At 40.8% G+C, this 21,125-nt stretch overlaps 1 protein-coding gene across 1 annotated transcript in view; it reads right to left on the bottom strand.

The window, feature by feature from the left end:
- The window catches only part of NDFIP2 (Nedd4 family interacting protein 2), a 74,852-nt gene extending 55,232 nt beyond the window's left edge, over positions 1-19,620 (bottom strand). The window contains exon 1 of the mRNA XM_068984285.1: positions 19,232-19,620. Within this exon, the coding sequence (XP_068840386.1) occupies positions 19,232-19,552 (321 nt within the window). The 5' untranslated portion in view covers positions 19,553-19,620. The remainder of the gene's footprint in view (positions 1-19,231) is intronic.
- Positions 19,621-21,125: the final 1,505 nt, after the last annotated feature.

Genomic DNA, 21,125 nt, shown 5'->3' with positions numbered 1-21,125 from the left:
TTCTCTATTACAATGATTATTATAATCCTACAACTCTAAGGTATTTATCAATTTAAAAAAAAAGAAACTATTTCAACAAGATTTTCCACAACACTGACATTTTCTAGTAAAAATTTACACACACATGAATTCATTACTGCAAAGATGCACAAGACCAAAATACGTTATAAACTGTGCCTCTGAAAAAACCAGAGCGAAAATCCTATCCCAAGAGGAACTGGATAGGTGATTCTCTATGGCACACAAATTCTGTCAGCAAAGCCATCTCAGCATACACACAAAAAAACAAACTTACCATATAGTTTTGGAGAGGAAAACCTCTGGTAAACTAAAATTTTAACTTTACCTTTTAAAAGACTAGATTTTGCTTTAAAGAGAAACCTGAGTTAGTATAAGAAAAACATTGATAAAGATGGACCTAAAATATTTCATTAGACACTACAGTAATTTTGCTTTCAATTAATAAGTCAATAAAAATTACTGTGTAGGACAATATCATGTACCAAAAAGCAAATTGGGACAAACAGTTCTAAGCCTGTCCTCAACCACCTACACTGGGCTAAGGATATGAAACATACCAGTTAAGTACAAAGGCTTCGGAAACAACTTTTTAAGACTCAAACCTAGGCTCTGACACTTACCAACTCTGTGACCTACTTAGGCATTTTTATCATCTACAAAATGGGAGTCTATTTCTCTTACAGGGCTTTTATAAGGATTACAAAAGTTAATACCTGTAAACACTTAAAATAAACCCTGACATAGTAAAGGTCCAATAAATGTTACTTTTTAAAAAACAGAACAAAACAAAGGCACTTTACTTATAGCATCTACCCTACTTCCTACAACAACCCTCTGAGATGAGTATACTGGAACAAGCTTTAAACAACTGAACTGACACACCTCGTTGGGGCAAAAACAAGATTCAGACTCAGGTTTTACTGTCTCTAAATTCAGATTCTCTATTTCAAAATGCCTCAAATAAAAACTCACAGGTAGTAATCTACTCTGCCACAGCATTACCCTCATGAGTACTTCTGATTCTAATTCAAGTACACACACACACACTCCATCACTACCACACCACACACATCTTTGAATCCACCCATCTACTTCTCTTCAATGCTACTAATTATCTAATTACCTAATCCAAACTACCAGGATTGCCTACCTAAACTACTGCCATAGCTTCCTAACTAAATGGCAGACTCTGACACTTGGGAGGCCCCCCAGTGAAAAGGCTGGCTCACCAAGAAATGACACAATCCTGGATGAACAAGTCAAGAAACACAAACCCAGCTTATAGAATATAAATAAGCAAAGAAAGAGCACCCAAATTTAAAGAAAACCTCTCACATGAAAGAAAAACAAACAAAAATAATAGGAATAAAGTTAATGCAGGGAGTAGAAAAACAAAAACCTCAAAAATCTATAGTTGGCTCAAGTTCCAGCATGGCAGGCCCCCTACAGTACAGCCCTCCCCCAGAGAGCCACTACAAACCTGAAGTATAAAAAAGAACTATCTGAACATTCTGAAATTTAAGGAAAATAGGGATTTGGAGGGAAATTAAGCCTTGGAGAAGCAACCTGCACAAAGGAGAGTGTTCCCTTTCTGTTCATTTTGCAGCCTTGCTGTGAGGCAGAACCATAGTTGTGGCAAGGCACCTTGGCTGGGGCTACCAAACCCCCAACAGAACCCTTGCTATTTCCAACCAGAGGAAGTGAGGAACAAACGGAGCCCAGGCAGGCCAGGAAGTGAGGGGAAATCACCACTCTTCGAACCATGCATGTGCAGGACTGAAACTAAAATAGATGAATGAGGGCCTAAGGAATTAAGCTTAGATCTGAACCACTACACACAGAATGGGAGACAGTACTTAAAATCTGAAGCTGAACTGACTGTTTCTAAAACAAAATACGTATGTTTTCCAGAGGACCATAGCAAAACACTCAGAAGATCCAGGATAAAATCCAAAGTTACTAGAAACACAAAATATTAAGGAATATATATCACTCTCCAGGGAAAAGGCAATCAAGAGATGCCAACCCCAGGATGATTGAGATTATAGTTACTATGTGCATGCACGCTAAGTCACTTCAGTTGTGTCCGACTCTGTGCGACCCTATGGACTGCAGCCCACCAGGTTCCTCTGTCCACAGGGATTCTCCAGGCGAGAATACTGAAGTGGGTTACCATGCCCTCCCCTCCAGGGGATCTTCCTGACCCAGGGATCGAAGCTGCATCTCTTATGTCTAACCTATGTTGGCAGGTGGGTTCTTTACCACTAGCACCACATACAAAGATTTTAAAGCTGGTATTACAACTATATTTTGGGAAATAAAGTAGTATCACCTTGAAACCAATAAAATGAGAGGGAATCTCAGAAGGTTCTATTTCTGCTTTATTGACTATGCCAAAGCCTTTGACTGTGTGGATCACAATAAACTGTGGAAAATTCCGAGAGAGATGGGAATACCAGACCTGGCTCCTGAGAAACCTATACGCAGGTCAGGAAGCAACAGTTAGAACTGGACATGGAACAACAGACTGGTTCCAAATAGGAAAAGGAGTACGTCAAGGCTATATACTGTCACCCTACTTATTTAACTTAGATGCAGAGTACATCATGAGAAATGCTGGGCTGGAAGAAGCACAAGCTGGAATCAAGATTGCCGGAAAAAATATCAATAACCTCACATATGCAGATGACACCACCCTTATGGCAGGAAGTGAAGAGGAACTAAAAAGCCTCTTGATGAAAGTGAAAGAGGAGAGTGAAAAAGTTGGCTTAAAGCTCAACATTCAGAAAAATAAGATCATGGCATCCAGTCCCATCACTTCATGGCAAGTAGATGGGGCAACAGTGGAAACAGCAGCTGACTTTATTTTTCTGGGCTCCAAAATCACTGCAGAAATTAAAAGACGCTTACTCCTTGGAAGGAAAGTTATGACCAACCTAGACAGCATATTAAAAAGCAGAGGCATTACTTTGCCAACAAAGGTCCATCTAGTCAAGGCTATGGTTTTCCCAGTGGTCTTGTATGAATGTGAGAGTTGGACTATATAAAGAAGACTGAGCGCCGAAGAATTGATGCTTTTGAACTGTGGTGCTGGAAAAGACTCTTGAGAGTCCCTTGGACTGTGAGGAGATCCAACCAGTCCATCCTAAAGGAGATCAGTCCTGGGTGTTCATTGGAAGGACTGATGTTGAAGCCGAAACTCCAGTACTTTGGCCACCTGATGCGAAGAGCTGACTCATTGGAAAAGACTCTGATGCTGGGAAAGATTGAGGACAGGAGGAGAAGGGAATGATAGAGGATGAGATGGCAGGATGGCATCACCGACTCAATGGATATGGGTTTGGGTGGCCTCTGGGAGTTGGTGATGGACAGGGATGCCTGGTGTGCTGCAGTTCATGGGGTCGCAAAGAGTCAGATACAATTGAGCAACTGAACTGAACTCAGAAGGTAAATAGAAAACAAAAAACTGAACCAAATAAAAACTGTAGACTGGAAAAATTAAATACATGAAACAAAAAATTCACTGGATGGGATCCACAGCACAAAGAGTGAATTTAAATCGATTTAGAAAATTCATCCATTGTAAAGAACAGAAAAGAAAAAGAATAGAAAAAATAAACATGCTAACAAACAGAGCCACAAGAACTCTAAACCTTTAAAAGGTGTAGAAAACAAGCAACTTGAAACTCACAGAAAAACAGGAAAAATAAACTGAAGAAATAATGTCCATTACTCATCAAAGTAATGAAAGGAGTAAATTAACAAATTCAACTTCAGTGAGGCTAAAGCAGAACAGATTCAAAGAAAATTACACCTAGACAGATCATAATAGAACTTCTAAAAATCAAAGATAGGGACTTTCCTGGCAGTCCAGTGGTTAAGACTCTCCACGTCCAATGCAGCGGGCATGGGTGCCATCCCTGGTCAGGGAACTAATACCCTACATGCTGCAAGGTACAGCCAAAATAGAAAAACATAAATAAAAATCAAAGATGAAAGTTAATGGAGCAGGCTGAAAAACAATATATTAGATACAGAGAAACAAGGATTCAAATAACTACAGGTTTGTCATCAGAAACCACAAATCATCACAAGAAAACGGAACAAAATCTTAAACAGCTGAAAGAAAACAAACTCAGTCAGGAATTTTCTGTTCCCAAAACATGTATCTATAGGGAGTCCCCTGGTGGCCTAGTGGCTAGGAGCGCACACTTTCACTGCCCTGGCCTGGGTTCAAATTCTGATTAGGGGGCTGAGATCCCACAAGCTGAGATCTGACATTTATACAACACTGTATCCAACAACTGAAGAATATACGTTCTTTTCAAGTGCACACAATACATCACCAAGGTAATATACTAGGCCATAAAACAAGTCTCAATAAATTTAAAAGGAATCAGACCACAGTGAATGTGGTCTCTTACCACCAAAAGAAAAAAAAAAAGAAAATTTTATAAAGACATATAAGAAAATCCCAAATAAATGGAAATCAAATGGAATTCAAAATATAGAGGATCCAACATAGATAGCAAAGTGATGAAGGAAAGTCTCGGTATGGCAGCTGTGTGTCAGGCCTAAAGAACAAATAGTAATAGTTAGAAACAGCAGGATGGACGGCTCTAGGAAGAATGTCTTCAAAGAACAAAATAAAGGAACTAATACCTATCCAATCCATGTGATCAAGCCAAAAACACAGCTGAAAAGCAAATTCTGAAAAATGACAGAAGATCTGTAAAGAATCAACCACAGATACACAAGGGGGTGGGGGTAAGGGATAAATCAGAGGAGGTTGGGATTAACACATACACAGCACTATGCATAAAACAGGTAAAGAGCAAGGACCTATTGCAGAGCACAAGGGACTATACTCAATACCCTGAATGCAGTTATATACGTAACTGAATCACACTGCTGTATACTTAAAACTAGCTCAGTGTTGTAAATTAATTATACCTCAATAAAAATAAAGAGACAATGAAGAAATAAAAACTAGGCAACCCTATGAAAAATTTTACAAGTTATACAAAACACACCACTTTGACTCACTAGTGAACAATGCTTTCATAGTCATAAAATGTAAACACTACTTATCGACTTAACCAAATGTTAGGAGCCTTTCACACATTTGCTCTTCCCAATATTTGCTCTTCCCAGTAATTCTATCTATTAGCAGTAAGGGAAGTACCTACACTACATCCTTACTTTACAGGTGAGGAAGCGATGGCACAGAGAAGTTACGTAATCAGCCTAAGGGTTACAGTGCTTTAAGTGAGAAGCCAAGATGCGAACCTATGAGGTGAGACTACAGAGATGATCTGGGAAGGAAAAGCAGGTCATGGAAGAATCCAAAGCAAAACAAACAAATCAAGTAGTAGCTTAATATCATTACATTTAAAATACAAAGTTAAATAACCAAAGCAGCTAAAACAGTTAAAGACTGTGTTCTTTTGAGGAGAAAGCTTGGAGGACCAAGCCTGGGAAAGGAGGACTGATGTTTCTCATTGTCTTTGTCGACTCTAACTTTCCAAACTGTATACTTGTATTGTTTTGATTTTAAATAACGTATGCTGGTCAAAGAAAACTCACTTCCAAGCTGAATCCAGCCCACTGAAAGATTACACAGTTTTGGGTTCTCGACAATCGGTTGGCCAGTGACTACCAGGTTCTTCCTATACTGGTCAAGCCCGGCAGTATCACCATGTCTGGTATCGCCATCAATAAAAGGAAGGTAACCAAAATGATGGAGAAGGCAATGGCACCCCACTCCAGTACTCTTGCCTGGAAAATCCCATGGACAGAGGAGTCTGGTAGGCTGCAGTCCATGGGGTCGCTAAGTGTCGGACATGACTGAGTGACTTCACTTTCTCTTTTCACTTTCATGCACTGGAGAAGGAAATGGCAACCCACTCCAGTGCTCTTGCCTGGAGAATCCCACGGACGGGGGAGCTTGGTAGGCTGCCGTCCATGGGGTCGCACAGAGTCGGACATGACTAAAGTGACTTAGCAGCAGCAGCAACCAAAATGAAAGTTCTGTTTCCCAGCTTTTAACTCAGCTAATAATGCTTATACGTAAGAGAAAAAAAATCTGTCATCCAAGCTTTGCTGAAAAACCCCTGAACAGATCCTCCCTCGGGCAGTCTTCTGTAAAATGAGATGGCTGAAGAAAGTGATCCCTGCTTTCACAATATCTGGAAACAGTTTCCTTCTGTCCATAAGTAAACCAAATAACCTAACCATGGTTAATTATTTGCAAATGCAAGTCACCAGTCAGATGAGGAATTATGTAAAACTACCAGAATCCATCTAAAGAGATTTCTCTGCACTACTCTAAAAGCAAAGTATATACTCTAATTATGGACATCCAAAATATCACTGTATGGGCTGCGCAATATAATGTCACTTTTACATAAAAGTACTCTGGAAATCTATTCACTTTATAAATATATCAGTAATCTCATGGATATACTTGAATTCATTCAGAAATAGCATGTTTATTTCTTCGGTAAGCATTTACAATGCACTATATGATGGGCCCAGACCTACACTACGTATTATTATAAATAAGACAGACCTAAGCCCTAATTCGCATTGAGTTTACAAAATGCATACCATGGAGCAAAGACTATGATAAGGGCACAGTATTAAAAGCATACAGCGAACTTGGTAGGAAAGGGAGGAAATGGAGTTGGCGAGGCAGAGGATGAGGGGAGGTTTTCTGCTAAACAGATTTGGATAAAGAATAGAAATTCATCCTGGAGGAAGAAGAATGAAAAGAGAAAAGGGCAACAGTATGTTCCAAAGCCAGAAGGCAAGGGAGAGCATGGTGTGGAGTGGTGGCTGGCAAGGTACAAGGTAAGAAAACAAAAAGATTCCCATGCAAAACATGCACACGTGCAGTGCAGTAACGAAGCAGAGAGAAGTTAGCAGGGACTCAGACTGAGCTCTAAGCTCTAATTTTTGACAAACAAAAATTTAAAAGGGTCAAGTATTATTTCAAGTGCTCATCCTTCCCCTTTTGAGGAAATCACACAAAAAGTCACCCTGATATAAATGAACACTGTACCCAAATGAGAACAAATGTTCTTTGAAACCACTGGGTTTCTTCAGTCTAGCATCCAACAGGCCACAAGTCCCAAGAGCCTCAAAATTCGTAAAAAAGTAAAATTATCCAGTTTATTTCCTTATTCTCAAAGCCTCTGCCAAACAGCCAATTTCTTTACATAATGTAATGGGTAATTCAAGAGAAACACCACAGAGAACCTAAACCACAGCACATTCCTAAACTTTTAAAAATTAAAGTACTGATGTTCAAATCTTAAAAGTACACAAGTCAAAACCCTGAAATAATCTGATAGTAAACCTCAGACTACTGCAGCATTTCCCAACTTGCACTTGGCATGTCTTTAACAAGAATCTTACCCACACCTTAATTCCAGCTAAGTGACCAAACTTTTGGAAGAAACCATAACATGAAAACACAGACGACGATTTACAATCACATGATAAATAGGCTAGCCCTAACTACAATGCTCTTTTGAGTAAATTTACATTTAATAAGGTCAGCAGAATGTATTCCATAGTTATTTAAGCTTAAGTCAGGCCTCTGCATGTAGAATATATATAAACTTTTAAAATAATACATTATTAACGCACATACAATCAGTGTTTTAGCATGTAGATGTGACATTAAAGAAAGAATAAAAAGAAAATACTCTGTAAGTAGTCAATATAAAACAGATGAGGAAAATAAAAGCAGGACCCACAGCTCCACAGTCAATGAAGGTACTAAGCAGAGCCACTGCACATGGCTCCGTGAGTTCCTTACTGAACAACCCTATGGGGCCAATCGCGTGCATGTGCACGCGTGCGTGTGGAGAACAAGTGGGGGAAGGGAGAGGGAAAGACACACATAACACTAAGCAGCATATGTTAAGCCAGAAGGTAATGCAAAACACACACACACAACCTGAGAGAGTCCAAGTCTCGGTAGCAGGAGAAAAACAAAAGAATTCTTATAAAAATGAGAATTAGAATAAAAAAACAGACACAAGGTTTTGAATCTATGGAACTGGTCTTGAGCTGACACCAATCACTCATTCTTATCAAATACTTCCTAAGTGCCTACCATATGCCACATATTGACAGATATCAATCAGTCAGGTCAGTCGCGTCCAACTCTCTGCGACCCCATGGACTGCAGCACACCAGGCCTCCCTATCCTTCACCAATTCCCGGAGCTTACTCATGGCCATGAGTCAGTGATGCCAGACATGGCAGTGAACAAAACAGATCTGTCCTTGTGAAGCTTACACACGGTGGGGGGTGGGGGGGAGGGCAGAAATTAAACAAAAATTTGAAAATATCAGGTGGTGACAAGTACCATGGAAAAAAATGGAACAGAAAATGGGAGTACTGTGAAGGGGTACTGTATTTTAAATGGCCTCAGTGATGTGACCATTCTAACAGAATGAAGATTCTATGAGATATGAAAAACTTAGTCTCTGCTTTTTTCACAGGAAATGTTATATTGTAATTGGGGTCTCCACAGCAATTCTAGTGATAGGCCAGGTGCCTGCCTGATTACCAGTTACAAGAAGTAAGCGATGCGAAACAACTTTACCACGGTTCCTAAGGGTTCAGTTCAAGACTGAATGAAATAAACATCTGTCAGAAGCATCCTGCAACATGCCCAAACTTAAGGCCTTTACGAGGTACATTCCTCTTTCATCTGCATCTGCTGCTGCTGGTGCTGCTAAGTCGCTTCAGTCGTGTCTGACTCTGTGCAACCCCATAGACGGCAGCCCACCAGGCTCCCCCATCCCTGGGATTCTCCAGGCAAGAACACTGGAGTGGGTTGCCATTTCCTTCTCCAATGCATGAAAGTGAAAAGTGAAAGTGAAGGTGAACATCGAGGGTGGGCAAATTACAGCTAGCAGGCCAAATGCAGTCTACCATCTGTTTTTGTAAATAGTTTTCTTAGAACACAGCCATGTTAACTTGCTTATACATTAAGTTGGATACTTTTGAGACACTGAGACAGCCAATCTGGTACCCAATTGTGACAGAAACCACATGACCTGGAAAGCCTAAAATTCTTACTATCTGGTCCTTTACAAGAACGTGTCCTGACCTCTAGCCCAGACCACCACCGCCACCATCCTCACAGTAAAACGCCTTTCAGGGGTCTCTTTAGGAGCACGTGACCAGGGCAGTCACATGGACCCAGCCACTGGAGAGCCTCATGCTTGGGGCTTAATGCTCCATGGTCACCTTGAAATTCTTTAAAAAAAAAAAACCTCCTTCCTTTCATTCTTTATTCGGCTGCATTGGGAGTCTGTGTGCCACAACTACGGAAGCCCGGGTCCATGAACCGCAACAGACGCTCCCACAGAAATCTGGACTGGATTTATGGCTGCTGTAACTAACAGAAAGAAAGTGAAAGTGAAGTCGCTCAGTCATGTCCGACTCTTTGTGACCCCGTGGACTGTAGCCTACCAGGCTTCCCCATCCATCGGATTTTCCAGGCAAGGGTACTGGAGTGGGTTGCCATTTCCTTCCTCAGGAGATCTTCCTGACCCAGGGATTGAACCCAGGTCTCCTGCATTGTAGGCAGACGCTTTACCATCTGAGCCACCAGGGAGTCTCTTAACCAATAGAATGCAGCACAAATGACATTCTGGAGTTCTAAGTCCAAGCCTTAAGAGGAATGGCAGCTTCGTTTTCCCTTCTATGATGTGAAAGGCCACAGTCACACTGGGAGGGCACATGAAGAGGACACACACAGAGGAGAACCGAAATGATCAACGGTCAAAGCTGAGCTTCCAGTCAATAGGCATCATCAACGGCTAGTGAAGGGAGTGAGTCATCTTGAATGTTCCAATCCAATCAAGTCCCCAAATGGCTGGAGCCCCAGTTAACAGCCCATGGAGCAGAAGCACCAGTCTACTGATCACAGCCAAACTGAAACATAATAAAATGCTTGTGTTTTGAGTAGTTTGTTATGAAACAATATAAAACTAAAGCATCAAGATTTGAATACCAGATCCATCACACCTGGATTCATACACATGGCTATTATTTAACCTCTTTATGTCTCATTTTTCTCCATCTGCAAAATGAGGATCATGACATTATCTATTTCACAGAACTGTTCTAAAGAATAAACGTGCTCTTAAGTGTAAAAGCACACAGCTGAGTTCTCAGCATATTCCTGATACATAACACAAAAAAATATTATTGTTCTACTATTGCTACTTCATTATTGATAAAATGTATTATTTATTCCAGCATCCTGCTTCACTTTCTTTAAACCACCTATTACTATCTGAAATTATGCTTACTATTTATCTGCCTTCCCTCCAACAAAGTATGAGCCATGAGACAAGAACTGTCTTGTTTACCAGTACCTAAAACAGAATTTGGCAGATAGAGATACTTTAAAATTAATATTGAATAAATGAGTTATAGGACCTTGGTTTCACAGTTAATCAATAATGATATCTAAAAACTGCTCCCATGCCTTATTTTAAGTATAAATCTGACAAGAGGCACTCAAAACATACAACATGCACATATGCTATCTATAATGTTATTTTTAGGACATAATCCCAATGCATTTACTTGTGACTGCACAAACACTACACCATTATTAGCTCATGGAATGCTCAAATACACATAAGTGATGGCTAGCATCTGATTCAGCATTGTTCAGGCATTCTAAGGTAGCTCACTTGTTTGTATAATTTTTTTTAATGAGTTGTACTCAAGGAAACTAATGACACACTCTTAGCCACTATTGCTACATGCACAGAAACAGCCAGAGAAACTTTAATGTGGGGTCCGTCCAAAAACAAACTACCCTGGCAACACAAATTAACATAATATTAATCTTTGAGCTATGGAAACCTGGTTTTAAACACACCTGAGTGTGCATTTCCTCAAAGTTTAAAATCTATATTAAAGAGGCAATAAAAATCAGACATTCCCAGAACCCCAAAGCACCTCTAGAAGGTACACAAAAAAGTACAAAAACACGATTCAGAATAACGAGTTCTCCGACACTGTGATTCTCAACTTTCCTTCTGCCGTGATGGAGAGATGACAGATCCATGAAACTCACCCTGCCTCCTCTTCCAATTATAATTTCGTAGGAGTTTTTACATTTAGGAACAGGATTTTATAAAGCAAAAGAAACCACAGGGTTGCGGCACAGAACTTTAGATGAGAAACAAACACATGTGAAGTCAGGGAAGCATGAGAGAAGACGTTAGGGTCCACGCTAATAAGAAGCACGTCCTCCTGGACTTCAGTGGTTATTGCATAAAAATTAAGTGGGACGGGGAAATTGCTAAGATGCGGCATTGTGTAGGTATGGAAAGGTCCAGTCAAGGAATCTGCATGTTAAAAACCTAAATTTAGGGGCTTCCCTGGTGGATCAGTGGTAAAGAGTCTGCCTGCCAATGCAGGGGATACAGATTCGATTCCTGGTCTGGGAAGATCCCACATGCCACCGAGCAACTGAGCCCGTGAGCTACAACTACTGAAGCTCATGCGCCTACAGTCCGTTCTTCCCAAGGAGAGAAGTCACTGCAATGAGAAGCTGGAGCACCACAACTAGAGAAAAGTCCACATATTATCAAAGACCCTGCACAGCCAAAAATAAGCAATTTTTTTAAAAAGACATTAAAAAAAGAACGAAAATTTATACTTCAAAATCCAGTAAGCCCACTAAAATGGCTGAAAGTTTAAAGTCTGAAAATATCAAAATTTTGGCAAGGTGGTAAAGCAGCCAAAGCTTCTATACATTGGTGGTCTAAGTGTAAAATGGTACATGTGGAAATGGTACACAGACTTGGAAAAAAAGTCTGGTGATGTCTCATAAAATTAAGCATACATCTACCCTATTACCCAGTAATTTCACCGAAGAGAAATAAAAACATAACCACAGAAAGATGTGCATTAGAATATTCCTAACCGCTTTATCTGTAATAGCCAAAAACTGGAAACAACCCAAACGTCTATCAACAGAGCAATGGAGAAACAAACTGTCATACATCCATACAATAAAATACCATTCAACAATAAAAAGGGATGCACTAATATATACAATAACATGGATCAATCTCCTAAACGGCATGCAGAGTGAAAGAAGCTTGGCAAACCACATGCTGTGTGATTCTAGAATTAGGTAAACCTAATTCGAAGTGAAAAACAAAAGAGCATAACAATCACCTGGTGGGTATGAATCAACAGGGAAGAGTCATGAGTGAACTTTCTATAATGACAGCAGTGTTCTGTCCCAATGGTCAGTAAACTTTTTCCATAAAGGGCAGAAGGGCAAATATTTCAGGCTTTCTGGGCTCTACCTCAAAAGCCAATCTGCCACTGTAAATGAATAACATGGCTACACTACCATAACACTTTATTTACAAAACAAGAGTTAGAATGTAGTTTGCTGGTCCCTGCTCTATATATTAAAAGTGGTTTGGGCTACACTGATGTTACGTACTTGTCAAAACTCATCTAATAGGCCACGGAAGATCTGTGCATTTCGCTATACATCAATTTTACACAAAAACCAAAAAGCAACAGTTAACTCTAGGCTTATGATAAGCATGTGGTTTTCAGTGAGGTACACTGATATCTGCAACTTATTCTAAAAGCTCAAAAAATAAGATGGATACAGTAACACAAATACTAAATTGCCAACATCTGCTGAATCATCAAAAAAGCAGAAACATCTATTTCTGCTTTACTGACTATGCCAAAGTCTTTGACTGTGTGGATCACAATAAACTGGAAAATTCTGAGAGAGATGGGAATACCAGAGCACCTGACCTGCCTCTAGAGAAACCTACATGCAGGTCAGGAAGCAACAGTTAGAACTGGACATGGAACAACAGACTGGTTCCAAATAGGAAAAGGAGTACATCAAGACTGTATATAGTCACCCTAGTTATTTAACTTATACGCAGAGTACATCATGAGAAACACTGGGCTGGAAGAAGCACAAGCTGAAATCAAGATTGCCGGGAAAAATATCAATAAGCTCAGATATGCAGATGACACCATCCTTATGGCAGAAAGTGAAGAGGAACTAAAAAGCCTCTTGATGAAAGTGAAAGAGGAGAGTGAAAAAGTTGGCTTAAAGCTCAACATTCAGAAAATGAAGGTCATGGCACCCAGTTCCATCACTTCACGGCAAATAGATGGGGAAACAGGTGAAACAGTGGAAACAGTGGCTGACTATTTTTCTGGGCTCCAAAATCACTGCAGATGGTGACTGCAGCCATGAAATTAAAAGACGCTTACTCCTCGGAAGGAAAGTTATGACCAACCTAGACAGCATATTTAAAAGCAGAGGCATTACTTTGCCAACAAAGGTCCGTCTAGTCAAGGCTATGGTTTTTCCTGTGGTCATGTACGGAAGTGAGAGTTGGGTTATAAAGAAGGCTGAGTGCCAAAGAATTGATGCTTTTGAACTGTTGTGCTGGAGAAGACTCTTGAGTGTCCCTTGGACTGAGAGGAGATCCAACCAGTCAATCCTAAAGGAAATCAGTCCTGAATATTCATTGGAAGGACTGTTGTTGAGGTTGAAACTCCAACACTTTGGCCACCTGATGCAAAGAGCTGACTCATTGGAAAAGACTCTGATGCTGGGAAAGATTGAGAGCAGGAGGAGAAGGGGACAACAGAGGATGAGATGGTTGGACGGCATCACTGACTCAATGGACATGGGTTTGGGTGGCCTCTGGGAGTTGGTGATGGACAGGGAGGCCTGGTGTGCTGCAGTTCATGGTGTCACAAAGAGTTGAACACAATTGAGTAACTGAACTGAACTGAACTGGGAAATGTAGGCCCAACAACTGGTATATGGTATATGGAAGTTACTGTACAATTCTTTCAACTTTTGAATATATTGGAAAGCTTGTTTTGTTTTTGGCCGCATTGTGTGGTCTGTGGGATCTTAGTTCGCTGACCAGACATCGAACCCATGCCCTTGGAAGTGGAATCACAGAGTCCTAACCAATAGACCACCAGGGAATTCCCTGAAAGTTTTAATATTAAACTGGGGGGTGGGGGAGATTCAATGAGGCCACGGAAGATTTTTAAGCAAGGAAATGAAAATCAAATTTATATTCTACAATTCATGCAGTGCAAGCATATACCAAAGGATGATCAGATGAAGGAAGAAAGTTCTAAGCAGGCTATTACAACAGTCCACGCCATAGCAAATATCAACATTTGAAGAGTTAAGTACAAAGTGAGTTCATGGAGAGAAGAAAAATCAGGGCAGTCAATGCCTAGCTGCTCAATCACATCCAACTCTTTGCGACCCCATGGACTGTGGCCCACCAGGCTCTTCTGTCCATGGGATTTTCCAGGCAAGAATATGGGTTACCATTTCCTCCTCCAGGGGATATTCCTGACCCAGGATCAAACCTACATCTCCTCTGCCTCCTGCACTGCAGGCCGAGTAGAGAGCTCCTTCATTTCAGGAATGAGGAAAGAGTTTCAAGGAAAAGTTCACAATGTCAACATAAAAGAACTTAAGCATGAAAAGAACGAGAAGTACCTAGATTAAGCAATGGACCCTGATGATGTAAAAGAGGTGTGGGAAGAATGTAAATCAGATAAAGGATATTATTAAGTTCAAAGGAAACAAACAAGTGACAAGTAATCTCGCTGGGACAAGAGAGGAAGGAAAAACTGAAACATAAAGAAAAAGACTGAAATATTTCTTTTAAATGTGAAACAAAAGTACATGACGGCACCTAAAAGTCACATCTCACCCAGAACCTGTACTCTTGGCTAAGGCAGCCAGCTGCGGGTCTGAGTGTCCCTGCACATTTTTACTGCATGTGACAGTCTGCAAAGCTTGTCCAATTCATGATACTGCAAGGATTCTTATAATAAGTCACACAGGCAACAAAGAAGGTCAAGATGACCACAGCTGACAACTGCCTCTCAGGGAGAGGTGAACTAGCTTGTCTGTTGTTTGCTTTAATGCCTGCAGCTTGCTTAAAAAAAAAAAGTGCTGGCCTCTTGGTCCCGAGTTCCTTAGCTGTGATCCACTGTGTGCATCCATCTAGACCCATCATCCTCATGCGACCTGGTTACAAGGAAAGACAGCACAAACAGGCTGACGTTCATGAGTGTGCAGTGCCGTGAGTAATAACGTCACTTGTTTCTGACCTGGGAGTCTCCTGTTTGTCTGCCAGCAGCCATGAAACATTAACAGACTAAGTGTCAGCTTGTAAATATGGCAAAATCAAATCTTGAGATTTTTCAGAGTTCTTGACATGGACCACAAAGAGCTAGTTGATTTTCATGTTGCTAAATAAGAGACAAAAACACAGACAGCAGCAAAAACTGCAATTTATGTAACATTTTATAGTTTGTTTACCTTGCATTATTCATAATATTTATTATATATCAATCTCTACACTATGTTTTATACATGTATTACATTATATAATTCTCATAATAATCCTAATAAGGTAGGTACTGAGGAAACTGAGGCTTTAAGATGTTAGATAAGTAAGGCAAGGTCTCACAAATTGTAATCAACACAACCTAAATATAGGCTCAAATGACGTTAAAAGATGTGAGGGTTTTGTTTAATCATTAATAGTCAATCTCCTTCCCAGCTGGTTTATCAAGAGCAACTCTAATTCACCATATGTTAGAGCAAAGCAGCTATATCATCATAGTACGAATACTTCATTCTTATAGAAAACTAACGTTTTGGAAATGTTAATAGAATCAAAGTTGTCTCTAAAAATCTGTGGTTTAGGGACAGCTAGGTTAAACAAATTCAAACCATTGTCTTCAGGGCAGAAGCTCTCACAGTTATAATATGCAACTATATGTTCTTCCAGGTGGCGCTAATGGTAAAGAACCTGCCTGTCAATGCAGGGGATTTAAAAGGCCTAGGTTTGATCCCTGGGTCGGGGAAGATCCCATGGAGAAGGGAATGGCAACCTACTCCAAAACCCTTGCTTGGAGAATGCCATGGACAGAGGAGCCTCACAGGCTACAGTCCATAGGGTCACAAAGAGTCAGACATGACTGAAGGAACTTAGCACACACATATGCTAATATGTATTCTATTTCTTCTAAAACCATCTATTATCTTCATTCTGAATGCCCCAGTTTGGAAAACTACTGCTGCAATCAACAGTGCCAATTTAACTTGTACACAGAATACCTTTGAAAACTTAGCAGTCAGCTTGGTGGTTCAAGTACACAAGTCCTTTAAAATAGAGAACATCCAAGTCAGAATGTGGCATAACAGCTCCAAGCCAAGTCAACTACTTCATAGTCTGGCAACACTGCCCATTTCCTACCAAACAAAAGTCAGCTTCCCATGACACAATGGAACTACATGGTTTTTTCTGAAATTAGAAGGGTAACAAGGCAAGGTGTTTATATGGGTAGCTCTGTACATTGTAAACACTGTTTTACTGAACAAAATTTAGACACTTAACAATGGAGCAGAGATCACAGAAAAAGTAGTTTTCACATAAAGCTTGTGAATTCATTAATGACAGTAAGTTATTCTGACGGTCCTAGGCATCACCATTAACTCATCTGTTCATGGGATTCTCCAAGCAAGAATACTGAAGTGGGTAGCCATTCCCTTTTCTAGGGGATTTTTCTGACCCAAGGATGGAACCTGAGTCTCCCAAATAGCAGGCAGATTCTTTACCATCTGAGCCACCAGGGAAGCCCCAATTTATCGATACGGAAAACTAAATTTTAACTCTATGAATAAGTGGAAAATTAACATCGTATATACCATTTCGCCACCGAGCATATTTTCCTGTCTTCTACTTAGTCATCTCTAAACATTCGACAACTGAAACTGCTCACTGCTCCGGTTATTAATCATTCCAGAGTTTTCAAAAAAGCCAGCCGCACAACACTTGTGTTAGTCACGCAAGCCAGAGCTGTAGACTGGTCCCTAGCTTAATGCCAACCAAATCGGCTGCCCTTTTTTTTTTTTCTTGCCCTCTGTTCTGAAGGAATACCTCCACCCATTCAAAGTCTACATAGGACATATCTCTAATGGGGGGTGCGGGGTCAGGGATGTGGGGAATATACCAAGATAAAGTTACTGATCAGGCCATTCTCAACAAAACCAAGAGCTATTCTAGACAGATGAAATTACCATGTAATTACACAGGAACTGGAATTTAAATCTAAATGTAAACTGTACTAAGATTCTCAAACACTTCACCTTACAAGGAAGGTGATATCCTACCTACTTGAATCGAGAAGTATCTTTAGAAGGGCAGATTTTTGCCCTCTGCTCTGAAAGATTGTCTCCACCCATTCAAAGTCTATGTGGGACACATATCCACCTAGGAAAAAAAAAGAAGGGCAATAAAATATCATACCGTCCACTATTTTGAAAGGAGTTGTAGAGAAAAAGAAAGTATCTTAAAGGTCACGGAGCAATTTCCAACATTTTGGTTTTAGGAATTCTTAAAAATATACAATTAACCATAACTACTGAAAGCAAATGTGATATTATAATAAATCACTTTAAAGCATAGATACATCAGTTAATAATGTTTTGAATAGGGATCTGTATATGAGAACATGGTTGATTCTTATAAGCAAAACCCCAAAGAGAAAGGAGTTGAATCGGCTAACACTATTAAGGGAAACAAATAGGAAAAGGAAAGAAACGTGATTAGAGAAAAGAAATAAACCCACTGGTAACAATATTCAATATTTTATTTTTACTAACATCTGCAAAAATAGGAATATGCCTTAAAAAAATGAAAACAAACCATCAAAAGTGTATACACTAACAACTTGAAAAATGTCTTCCCATACTGGCAGCAATATTTTCCAAACCATTCTGTAAACACTGATAAATTTTTACAGAATTCAGATCAATAACTTTATCGTGGTATACCCCCCACACCCGCATTTTGCAGAATTCAAAATTCCAAATGAACATACATCATTTGGAGGTTTTACCAGATGTAAACCAGATGAAACTGATGCATCATGAGTTTTTATTTAAAAAAAAAAAACGCAAAACTACATACGTTGGGATTTTAACTTTCAGTACCCTTCATATTCATCAAAGTACACTTATTAATAGAAATTCTTAGTTCACAATAAGTCTCACCTGTGTAAATAGATTTGAAGCATGAAATCTGCACTAACATATCTAGATCTGTAAATCTCACAAAGAGTACTGTCAATTGTACCATCGGTGCTCCATAATCAACGTTTTTCTCCTTTCCCTCAGAAAAGAGGCTTAACTAAATTACCACCTCAAAGTTTACAGAATAACATACTACCTAGCTGCAAGGAAATAGTCAACTATAGCTGAGTCCATTTTTAAACAGGGTTTACCTAGGCCTCTCCAATGACACCATCAGAATTAGTATCAGAAGAAAAATATATGTTAGAAAAACGGACACGGGAAAAACAGAGGAGCACTTTTCACTCATTTCAACTTACAAAGGATTTATATGGTTAAACTTGAAAACCTTGTATTTAAAGAAAATTTATTTTTCAAACACGATGAGCATTTTTAGGAAAACTTCCTGTTTCCCCTCCCACCAATTAAAAAAAATAGGAAAAAAAAGTCGCTTTTCTAATAAAAGCAGAAAAGGCCAAAATGACAAGGTTAACTAGGACTAAGAAATAAGATCAGCCCCACGACTATTCTCTACGGTTGCGCAATTTTTAAACCCACACTTTTTTTTTTTTTAACCCCAAATCCACATCTCACCCCTCATAGTGCTTACCTCTCCCTCCTTCCCACCCTACCTCCATCTATGACGGCGATCACCTTCCCAGCAGGTATGTGAACTCATTTCCAGTATACAATCCACTGGAAAATCTCTGAAGTAACTGGGTCAGGGCATGACGAAATGATCGAGAAAGTGAGAAATAAAAGACATATAAGTTCTAAAAGGGGGGGGGGGGGGGTCTAACAGAGGAAGGATGAGGACCTAAAAGACGACCTGGGTCTAGAAAGAAGGGTCTCAAGGACCCACAGGCAGCCTCCAATACGAGAGATGCGAAGGAAGCACGGTTCTGCCAGAAGAGCCAAAAACACATTAGCCAACATGCCCCGCCGGGAATAACCCGTGGAAAGGGGCTCTGGAGTCCGCGGGTGGGGGGACAATCCCCGGGTTCCGGGCGGCGCAGGAGGCCGGGGCTGGGGACAGAAACTCACCACCTGGTAGCGGCCAGTCCCCGCCTGGTGGTGATCCATCCTGCCCGGCTCGGGGTCCGGCTTCCGAGCGGGTGAGTCCCCTCGGCACTCAGCCCCCTCGGCTACCCCCTTCAACGACGTCGTCGCCTCAGCAACTCTTCCGCCTCTGTTTCTGCGGCCGCGGTCGCCCGGCCCAGCCGCCTCACTTCCCGTCGCTGCCGCAGAAGCCGCGGAAACCTCCGCATCGGCCGCAGCTGGGGGGCGAAGCTTCGGGGCGCCGCGCGCGCTACTGAGCATGCTCGGGATGGTCGCGCATGCTCGCTGGGTCCTCCGGCGTCCCATCCGCGTCGCGAGCGGGGGTTTCGCTGGGTGGGATGAGATGGAAAAGTCAGGCAAGTCCAGGGGAGCGATCTAGGTTGTCAGCCTGTCGGGAGTGGGTGGTGGCTAAAGGAGCGGAGAAAAAAAAAAAAAAAAAATCACCGTCCTTGATTGGTCTTTTCAGTCCGACGGGTTGCGTGCAGGCAGAGTCACATTGTCGAGGAGAAAAGGGACGCATTCCAGGAACACCTGAGGACAAGTCATCGTGTTTCCTCGCACTTCGTCTTGTTATCCACCCAGCCTAGAACAATGCTAGGACACTTATAAAAGACTTATTAAAAAACCGTTAGTGAGTTAAGGGATATCTTTTTAGGTTGTTTTGTTTGTCCCCTTCTTGATAATGAGATTTAAGAGTCCAACAAGGAGTCTTCAGCCATACTCATGTATCTCGCAGAGGAAAGGAGCCCCTAGGAGCATTAGGTTACTGAAAGGATACACGAAGATAATGAAATAATATAGGACTCTTCTAGGGTCATATTCACATCAGTAATTTCAAAGGGTTTAACAGTAAAGATTCGCTTTGTGTGCAGTAAGACGATCTCAATAACCGGTTAACCACACTTGACCTACCGTGTGTATCTCCCACCAGACACAAAGCATGTTTCTCTAGGAAGTAAAAGAATATGATCGGGCGGCGTACTCTTTAACCGAGTTTCTATACACTGAAAACTATGATCCCACGTGACCTGGCTCAGTTGTCTTTTCTATTTCTCTTCCCTCCTGAATCCCCAAAAGAGAAATCCCCTGCAATGAAAAAGGCTACTGGATGCGCCTCATCACCTAGTTAAAAACAGCAAAAATACAATAAGGAGAGACATTCATTGAGAGAGCAACTGAAAAATGTAAGCCTTCCCCGTTGTTTTATTCAAAGCATTGATCAGTTCTTGGTATATCTGCCATCTTGACACATCCAGTGGTGGAAAGTATTAATAGGCTGATACAATAAGAGGCAACGATAATGTCATACTTAAATGTCTTTAACCTTTCTTTGTGCTTAGTTGCTTAGTCGCTGAGTCCTGTCCCACTTATTGCGATCCCATGGACTTTTGCCCGCTGCTCTCCTGTCCATGGAATTTCCCAGGCAAGAATACTGGGAGTGGGTAACTATTTCCTCCTCCAGAATATCTTCCCTACCCAGGGATTGAACCCAAGTTTCCCACATTGCAAGCAGATTCTTTACCATCTGAGCCACCAGGGAAGCCCAGGCTTTCTTCAGATATAACTTAATCCATTTTCGGTTCTAAGATAGTAAACATGACATTTCATTGTGTAGCTATGCAGGAACTCACTCTCACAATTTCACCCCAAATGGTATTACCTTTCAACAATCAAGACAACCACCAGTGTCAGCAAAATGAAATTAGAGCCCTACATCACTTATGGTCTATACTGTTCGTTTAGAACTTAATTTTATATGCTGCTGCACTTTCATTAATCATTTATATGTCCATTTGTCTTTCAAACAAGCTGATGCACAGAAGGGAGGCCATTGTTTACACCTAGCACACCCAGAACAGTAATGAGAACATAATGGTGA

Source organism: Capricornis sumatraensis, chromosome 12, assembly GCF_032405125.1.
Source record: "Capricornis sumatraensis isolate serow.1 chromosome 12, serow.2, whole genome shotgun sequence".
Classification (NCBI taxonomy): domain Eukaryota; kingdom Metazoa; phylum Chordata; class Mammalia; order Artiodactyla; family Bovidae; genus Capricornis; species Capricornis sumatraensis.
This window is presented reverse-complemented; position numbering and strand designations above follow the sequence as displayed.